The 9,426-nt window shown below is 38.4% G+C and overlaps 1 protein-coding gene across 1 annotated transcript; it reads right to left on the bottom strand.

The window, feature by feature from the left end:
- Nucleotides 1–237: 237 nt before the first annotated feature.
- Nucleotides 238–2,330, bottom strand: LOC146689035 (uncharacterized). Its single transcript, XM_085437552.1, has 4 exons — nucleotides 1,456–2,330; nucleotides 1,166–1,333; nucleotides 833–928; nucleotides 238–384 (listed from the first exon to the last, which is right to left on the bottom strand). The coding sequence occupies exons 1-4, from the start codon at nucleotides 1,465–1,467 to the stop codon at nucleotides 238–240; spliced, it is 423 nt and encodes a 140-aa protein (XP_085293678.1). The 5' UTR covers nucleotides 1,468–2,330.
- Nucleotides 2,331–9,426: the final 7,096 nt, after the last annotated feature.

Genomic DNA, 9,426 nt, shown 5'->3' with positions numbered 1-9,426 from the left:
ACATAAAAGTTTGGATTACATGGTACTTGTATCTTTTGAGAACGGTCAACTCAAATATTTGCAGTTAATATGACTTAAAGTTTCAAGTTTACAAATTCAAAGAAATAAGTTCACAGAACTTATAAAAAATAAGTACACAACCACAACATTTTTATGTTAACAAAACTCAAATGTTTATTAGTTTGTGTTGTCATTATTTTAAGTACACGTTAGTCAAATATGTTGACTACATGATACTTAAAAACATGTGACCCAAAACTTAAAATTTTTGAGGCAATTGATTGGTAGTGGTTGGTAGTGAACTGGACTTGTCGTGTCATGGTCACTAATGACAGTGAAGAGGGCCACTTCAACACCATCAAGCTCCAACTCATCAGATTCGTCCTGAATTAATGAAAAAGAGATACTAATCACAATCTAACCCAAGAAATACAACAGACGACATATAATTTCTCATTTTACCAACTCCAATTGAGATCCAATACCTCTTTTACAAGGGAGACCTGAGTCTCACTGTAAGAGGTGAAAAACAGAAGATCCATGTTCTGCACACATAAATCAGCTAATTCACCAGAGAATCAAGTGGTGTGAGATAGACTGAAACTAAGCTAAAGGAAATACACAGGAAAATGTTTTACTAAACATCTTATCACTTTCAACAAAACACCAATTCAGTTCATTCGTAGTGAGGAGACAGAAAAGACCATACATGGAAACCGTATGGGTAGACTAAACAAAGGTAAGTCCAAACAGTGCATCAAAATACATGTTTGTACTTTGATGCACTGTTTATATACACAGTAGTATCTGTTAGATACTTAAGGACACTCACAGTGCAGGTTCTGAAAAATCCAGAGACATCCTCACGCAGATAGACAGGAAGGGCGTGGAGAACGGTAGTGCGCTTGGTGTGGATATCATGGATTTCCTATTTCCAGATAAAAACAGAATTGTATATACTGGTGAGTTTACTGAACAACAACAACAACAACAGTCAAATCAGAACATATGTCCACAAATAACCTGTTCACATCTTTAATACAGTCAGACAAATAGCAAACACAAAGTGGAGTAATAGCAAAATTCAAAAAGCTCATTTAAATCATTGAACCTGTCCAATGTTCCACTGGTTCAACCTATGAAATGTGTAACAATCTATTATTACCTGTTCATTGTGAATTCTTAGAATTTCAGCCAGGGCATCTGCTGTCTTCCCAGTTTTTGATGCCTTCTGTCTGAATAAGGTCATCAGTCGAGGAAGATGGCGGTCAAGTTCAGCGTAGAATGTATTGGGCAGGTTCTGATTTGTAATCCGCTGAAACTCTGCATACAACTACAGCAGAAGGACAATACAGTTCAATTTGAAGAATCTCGCACACCTTTATAAAGCAGCAAAAAGCTGACACATGAGTAAGAATTACAATTTTCATTTTAAAGAGAGCTGATCCATATTACCTCAGACTCCATTTTTAGAGCAGGCCAGAGGTCCAAGAGCTCCTTCACTCCTTCACAACCCTAACCCTGCACATATAGTTTAAAATATAGCGTTTCTAACAAGAAAACAGCTTGAAAGCACTCTCACTGCAGACAGGCATCTCCGTTGTGTAACTGCAGGGACAACGGGCTTGTTTGGACCCAACTATTCTGAGTCATGAGAGGGGGTTTAAAAATTTAAAGAGATTAAAACACTTTGTTTCATACTAGGCGACCGGGCGCCACCTCTAGAACAAGTAGTATCTAACTTTTTAAACAGCCTGCGACCCTCATTACAACAACTTAATGCTAGCTCTGCAAGCGCAAAGTTTCCTTCGGGGAGAGCAGCAAAGCACATAAAAAACACGGACCCGACATTTCTGCTATTCTTTTCGACACGCACCCAAAATACAACTAAATATTCGTATTTTAACAATAAACTAATATCAACATTGAAAACTTACTGTAAGTCCAGTGATGCTAGTTGCTGCGGTTAGGTCCAACTTTCTCCAGTCGTCCGTGTTGCCTCTTTGGTGCTGTTCCCGCCCATATACCTTTACTTCTTCTGTGTTTCGTATTAATGCTCATTAGCGCCGCCTTCCGCTTCGGAGGGTGAATCAGAGATTAACTCGGAATAAAAATTGATTCCTGCAGCTGCTCAACACTTGCGGAAAATATTAAAAATATATATGTAGGATACATTGATAAAACAATGAATATTAAAATAAATACATTTTGTCTTCCACTAATGCATTTAAGACAATTTGATTTCACTTATTTGGTGAAACACTTTGAGATTTTATTGTATTTTAGCATGTGCTACATAAATTAAGTTTATTATTAAATCCTATACTTGAAACAACAAAAATAACAGGACTTTACCATTCTTATATGTCCTAACTTAACTGTGTTACGTTGTGCTTAAGTTATGATTTTAAGTGATGCTTACTTAATATAGAAATAGTTCAATTCAATCAAATATTATTAGTTTCATTTACTCAAAAAGAAGAACATGTTACACGAACTTGACATATTTAAGTTAACAGAACTTTTTAAAGACTTTGAGTATACACTACTTAATCTATTTAATTACTTTGAACATTCGGGTTTACAGTGTAATATTAGAGGAATTTGCATAATATTAGAATTGCTGTTTTCTATGTTTGCATGAAACAAATCTGGGTATTTTCAAATTCTGCCCTTTTTGCTTTTGGTAATTTGTGATGAATTCTTTGCAGATTGCCAGACATCTTGAACCGATAAACAAGAAAGTGTTTCTTACATTGTAATATTTTATCAGCCCCTTTCTGTAGATATTTTTCATTTTTGTTTACAAAATATATGTGTGTGCATACACGTATACACAACATATCGGTACAGTTGTGGCTATCATGCCCATAATAATCCATGGTGTCCTTATGTGATTCATCCCGTAATGCGGGCGATGACATTTTGGTCTTCTAGATGTACCAAACACATGTGAACTTAGTGACCCATGCAAGGGATAGAGCGGTAATGTCCACACTGTTGGTAAGCTTCCCCTTGAATTAGCTCATAACAGCACAGATAATGCAGTGTATGTAGGTCTAACCCTGAGGACCTGTCAGCCAGGTTACACTATCTCTGTGTGCGTAATGATATGTGAGCTTCTGAGGTTTTCTGTTGGCAGAATGAAGATTCGCCCAACAAGAAGGAAAGCAATAAATTACTCTGGCAAGATTTTAGTTCTGCTTAAGTCAGGAGAAGTCACCACGGGGGAAACAGATTGTAGATTGTTTTCTGTGCAAAGAGGGAATGGGGGAGGTTGGTAGTGGCATTTAGATTAATGTGTCTGCTCGCTTTACAAAATGCTTTTTGAATTTGCAAGTGCAATGTAAGCTATCACGTAAGTGCGAGATACATTATATCAGTACAGTATGTATGGCTTTGGGATTAAGAGGTGATTTGCCAATTTTGTCATTGGATGGAAATGTTGTTCAGAAAGTATAGAGGTGAGCTCTTTGACTTTAACTGTGACATGTAGGCAGCTGCTTATGATTAATGTCATTACACTGCACAGTGGTGGAAGAAAGCTCCTTGTGGCATCAGCCAGCAGCACAAAAGGGGAACTGCCATCTACAAGAAAATGTAGTAAATAAATAAGAAGTGTGACTTTAAAACAAATGAAACACATTATATAACTTCTACAGCCACATCTCCTTCAACACCAGACATGCGTTATGCGAAGCAGTGGGGCAACAAAGTGTCACAGCCAATATTAAGAAATCAGCTAAGACTACTTTAGCTTGCTAAAATTCATAGACTGACAGAGGGATGTCGTGTCTGACATCCATCCTTACTGCATTTTACAGTTTTGTCAGAGATTTTAAGAGAAAATCAGATCTAAAGGACATACTTATATATTTATGTTGTAAATAACTGACTTAGCTGCAGGAAGCTTTATAACACTGAAAATGAAATGTAGCGCTATCATTGCTCTTGACTCTTCCGGAGAATATAAAACCAATTTACACGTTGCCATGTCTCCATATTATAGACGTGTTTTTCTGTCTATCTGAATTTGAGAGTGTGTTGCTCACCTTAAAGTGAACCTAAATCCAAGCAATGCCTCAGGTAAGACATTCAAAAAATGTTAACTACTCAAACAGTTGACCTTCTCATATTGTTATTCAGGGTTTCCGTTTGAGTAAAGGCTCTATGGATTCTGAAGAGCTAAGGGATTTTGCATGAAGATCTGAGAATATAATGATTATGGAGCATTTACAGCAGCCATTGAGGGTAAAACTAATTGACTTTGGCTTAGACTGCGAAGTCTCTGAAGCACAGAGGGCCTCACACATTTCGGACAGGTGGTGCAGGCTGGTAACTGCCAATATGACAGAGCTCTGGAAACAATTTTAATGGAAATCTTCAATAGAATTTTTATCGCATATGTCCTAGACAGACAGACTGATCTAGTGATAAAGAGGATGAGATAAAAAAGAGGTGAAATGACCAAATTTTAATGTAATCAGCCCACCGAATGGCTTTTATCAGTTGATATCACTTGCATAGATATTGCCAGTAGGTGGCAGGCAGCTGGACTCTTGTTTCCTCATTTGTGAAAATAATTTTCCAACTATGATTAAGAAATACATTAACCAATCCTCTTTTGGACATTTTGGTGCCAAAACTGCTTGGTTGGAGAAAGGTTGTGGTAGGCTTTCACACAATAGTAGACATCCATCTATCCATTCATCCATTTTTCACTACTTGTCAGGGTCTGTATTGAAAGACTTTAAGAGAAACATACTTGTCTCTCAGACATTCTGCCCCAGGGACTCCTCAAAGTTAAAAAATGCCCAAAACACCGCAGAATTCCCAGTCAGCTTCAATAACTACCTCAACTGACTTCTTTCAAAGTGGATGAGTAGCGTCTTTGAGGTTAGCCACTCCTGAATGACCGATGAGCCCAGACACCCTTAGTAAATAAGACCCTTGCCTACTTGTGCCCCTTGTATCCGCAGACTTGTTTTTCTATCTATAGCTAGTGGCCAGGGGTGAGAGTAGGAATGTAGATTGACCAGTAAATGTAGATTGTCTTTGCACACAGTCCCTTTTTACCTCAGAAGGCTGGTGCAGCATCTGCATTACTGTAGACACTGCGCCAAGCCTTCCAACTCAATCCTTCCCTGGCTTGTGAACATGATCAGGAGATACTTTAAGTTTCCTCTTGCTTCCGTTAGTGAGAACATCTTAAAAGGTTTGAAGAAAACACTTTTCCTGGAAAGCTATAGTCCTAAATACCAGAAAGGCCATCGAGACCATTAGAAGTGTCTGCCAGATCACGTTGATGACAAGGTTTCATTTCATTTTAATACGTCCTCATTTCATTTGCTTCATATTAGGTATACGATCTGAAAACTGAAGATATTCTCTCTTTTCTTCTTTGTTTGAGATGTTATTTTGTTTTTCAGTTCAGTTCCTTTTTTCAGTTCTCCTATAAGTGTCCAAAACGTTATTATCTCACTCTTTTTTGCACCACCATTGACATGTATGCTCCGTGGGAGTAGATCAGCCTGTTCTCATCCCCGGGGCATCGATTAGTGCCATTTTGTTACAGCCTCTGCATGCATGCACAATTTGTCCTTTGGCATGGGTGTCCTGACGCACCGGGTTATAGGATTAGTCTGTCACTACCAACTCATCATTTTGTGCTGGGGTCAGTATCGTCATTTTACCCTGAAACCTTGGTATTTCCCCTTTTTTGGTGCAGAAAAATTACAGAGTGAGTGAAGAAGATTAAAAAATTCTCTGTCGGGATGAAACAGTGGTTTATGTCTGTGAAGCAATACAGTTGACAACCAGTATTACTAGAGCTGATTCTAAAGAGCATCCTATGCATAACAGGGAGTTGCAGGAGGTATTAAACAAAGCTAACGAGGATGTGTTAGACTGTTGCTGAATTGATGAACTATCAAGCTCAACTTTTCACTCATTCTTTTACTTACTCTGCCCAGATAAAAAGACTAAGAAGTACTGAGAATTATTCAAAGTTGATGAAGGTCATTTATGAAGGCCAGTCACAACAATTTGTTGAACTTTCAAATCAATAGAACTCAATAAAGATCAAGTACTGCAATGAAGACATTCAGTTTTCCCTTGTTAACGTTTTTATAATGGTTTGTGCTTATATGCCTACAAGATGTCAGAACATTTACTTATCCCTATAAACAGTCTACAACAGGGAATAATAATTGCAAATTCTACTTACATAGCCCACAGGCATGATTGATACATCATTTGGCATCCAATATTACTTAACATCAAAGCAGTGACCTGAGTTCACCTCAGGTCTCTGTTTGCAGTGGTGAAGCTCTGAAATGAAATGTGGGCCTAATTACATTTTATCTGATGCCCCACAGCAGGCCTTGCCCTCTGAGAAATTAATATCTCAGTGTCCACTGCACCCAGTCTCAATTACATTTCTTTTCAAATGCATCAGCTGCCATCCTTCTTGTTAATGTGCAATGCGGGAATGAAAGTATACACAGTTCTCAATTATTCGCTATGCCCCAAAGACCAAGAGGAACTTGGCTACATGCATTTGCATTTGAAAATCACAAAAAAGAAAACTAACAAATAAAAACATCAGTCTCATTTTGCTTTTTCCTATTATCTTGCTTAACTCTCAATGTGGATGGATATGAAACCTGATATTTATTCTGTATGTTCTGTTGTGAGGGGTTGAAGTGAAGTTTGTTTCCATAGCTGAGTTTTTACCCCTAATGCTGTGACTGTGTTACATATGTACTTTACTGCCTCTACCTCCCAAGTATGGGTTATCTGCTGAAGTTGGTTTTTGTGCAAGTGAAACTGCAAGCCAGAAATACAGCTAATAAAAGGGGGGAGGACTACAATGAATCACTGAACTGTCAGCGATGACCCAGGGTTGCTCCTGCATCCACAAGTGTGCAGCTAATGAGCATTACACCTTTGTAGTCATCTAAAACATTGTTTGTGTGATTGAAAGAGTGGCTCATTATGTGGGCATTATGTGTTTTTTCTTTTTTCTATTCACACAGACCTTTAACTTGTATTTGTAGAAGACGCTATGAACTGTGTTCACTGATAGTGATTTTTGAAAGTGCTCTGTAGCTCCTGTAGTGATTTTCATTGCAGAATTGTGTCTGTTTTTAAAGCAGTGCTGCCCAACGGCACAAAGATCATGACCATTCAGTATTGATTTTTAGCTGTGTCCCATGTGCAGAAGTTTCCAGAGGATTCTCTGAATCTTTAATTATAATATGAGCCATAGATGATGAAATTCGGGGAAAGAATCCCCTATTTTTTGAGAACTTTTACATTGAAAGTGCCAAAATGTTTAAATATTTGCCCACATAGTGTTTCAGAGTATAGGGACGCCCTCCTCCGTCCTCTCAACACAATCTCACTCTATCTGACGTGCAGGGCATTGTTGGAGCATACCATCTTGCCCTGCGAAGAAGAACAGCAGCCAATAAAAGTCTAATCAAGCAACCTCTAATGAGGAAACAGGAATTCTGGTCTTGTGCTTGACTTCTCTTTCTCTGTTGTTGCCATAAGTTAAATTAGGCAAATGATTTGTTTAAGAAAAATCATGGTTAGGAGTTAAACCACGCCGCTTAGGCCCTTTAAACATATACTATAAGGTGCAAACCTTTTTTCCCATCTCACTTTGCATTTTTCTGTCTACTGAGCCCTCTCAGGTAACCCTGACTTTTGAAAAATGACACCAAAGGTGTACACAGTGCATTACAACAAACCTCTGTGGCGCTATTTTATCCAGCAAGATTAATGGCAATGTGGTAATAATGCAGATGTGATGTCCTCTGTGATGGATGGATTGGATAACTCAATCAAGTTTAACCAGTCTTGTAATGTAGTTTGATACATTACGTAAACGAATACAAGCCAATAGCTAAAGCCTTTGATAAAATCCATCCAAAAGTTAGAGAAGTTCAGCTGTAATTTCTGGTTTGATCTTTCATGGACTGAGCTGGCAAATCCTTCAAATACGCTAAGCTTCTGATGTAAATAACAGTGTTTGATGTAAGGACTTAATGTATATATATTTTTAAGGCTTAATTAGGTTGCACACATACTGTTGGTCAGCAGGACTGTGTGTCACAGCTTTTATGGTATGAATCCAAATCATTTTTCTGCCAACCACCACAGCAAGAACAATCTCTAGTATGACACTGCTGACCTCCCAGTGGCCATGATAACTTGGCAATGGATATGGGTATAGTATATTCACTTTCTTCTACTGGACATATAGGATATATGTGTCTGTGTGTGTTATATAAAGTGAAGACTGAATGCATAATGTGATGACTCAGACAACTGCAGGATTAGACTGAGACCTGCAAATTGTGTTTCCTAAACACTATTGGTTTAAATTTGACCTTTAATTTCCCCCCAAAATGCATGAAGCAGTTATTAAGTCTTAAAGATATAAATCAAAACAATCGCAGATGGTGTTTCAGAAGAGAGCAAACTAATACTGACCCTCACGCACATATCCATGTTTATTATGGGACGTATGGTGTGTTCCCGTTTTGTAAAAAGCTGGCTCAACAAGCCAGACATGATGTGTGGTGATACTGACAGACTCTGCTATAACAATGTGAAATAACAAACTGAAAAAAGGAGCCTTACATGTCTGGCCATGTCTACAGCTCTGAAATAACAACCACAGTACAAAACACATTGGGTTGTCCGAACAGCCTGTGCTCGTGTTTACGTGGTGGTGGTGAACGACAGCGAAAATAGTAGCAGAATTGAAAGGATTAAAGAAATGCCTCGTACAATCTCTGGGACACTGCTTAATCTGTTCAAGTAAATACCTGACACTCACTTTTCACCAAGGCCTTCCAGATCTACTATGACGTCTGTTGTTAACACCGTGGGTTAACTCCATCTGCTGAAGGACGTGCAAGGGTGATGAGGAGGCTATGGCCTCTTTGGTGTCCTTCACCTGCTGACTGGGGCTTCATGCTGCTCATGAAATGCATCAAATAAAGGACAAAGGCTGCGAAAAGTGCTGAAATCCACAAAGGCGACAGTACTTTCAATATCGATATAATGCACATCACAATGCATCATTTACCCTTTACCATGCGTACTTGTTCTTCATTAACAGAAAGAAGGAGGCAACAACTGCAAATAAGGTGATTTAAGAACACCTTGTGCTTAAATTTGTTTATTTATAATATCTGGTCACCACTCAGCCTCTGCTGTGGCACAGTTTCCCTTAATTACTTGTCAAAGCTTGAGGGGCTGCAAGTGTTTCTCTCTCTCATTTATTACACAGCAATCACAACTTCATACTCCCTCTGTGCTATTTCAAAGCACAATTCGCATGCATTCAGAGATGAAAAAAAGAAGGAATCTAAAAGGGTAGAAAATATCTTGAGTGGAAAGCTTATAGCA

The sequence above is a fragment of the Copadichromis virginalis genome, linkage group LG17 (assembly GCF_057382275.1).
Source record: "Copadichromis virginalis isolate Kocher_CV1m ecotype Utaka linkage group LG17, C_Virginalis_male_GT1.1, whole genome shotgun sequence".
Lineage (NCBI taxonomy): Eukaryota > Metazoa > Chordata > Actinopteri > Cichliformes > Cichlidae > Copadichromis > Copadichromis virginalis.
This window is presented reverse-complemented; position numbering and strand designations above follow the sequence as displayed.

Bases quoted from the DNA above. Each gene is read 5' to 3' on its own strand.
- LOC146689035 (XM_085437552.1), bottom strand. The intron at 929-1,165 runs GTAATAATAGAT...ATCTGGAAATAG, and splicing joins TAAGAATTCACAATGAACAG to GAAATCCATGATATCCACAC. The intron at 385-832 runs GTGAGTGTCCTT...TCATTAATTCAG, and splicing joins GATTTTTCAGAACCTGCACT to GACGAATCTGATGAGTTGGA.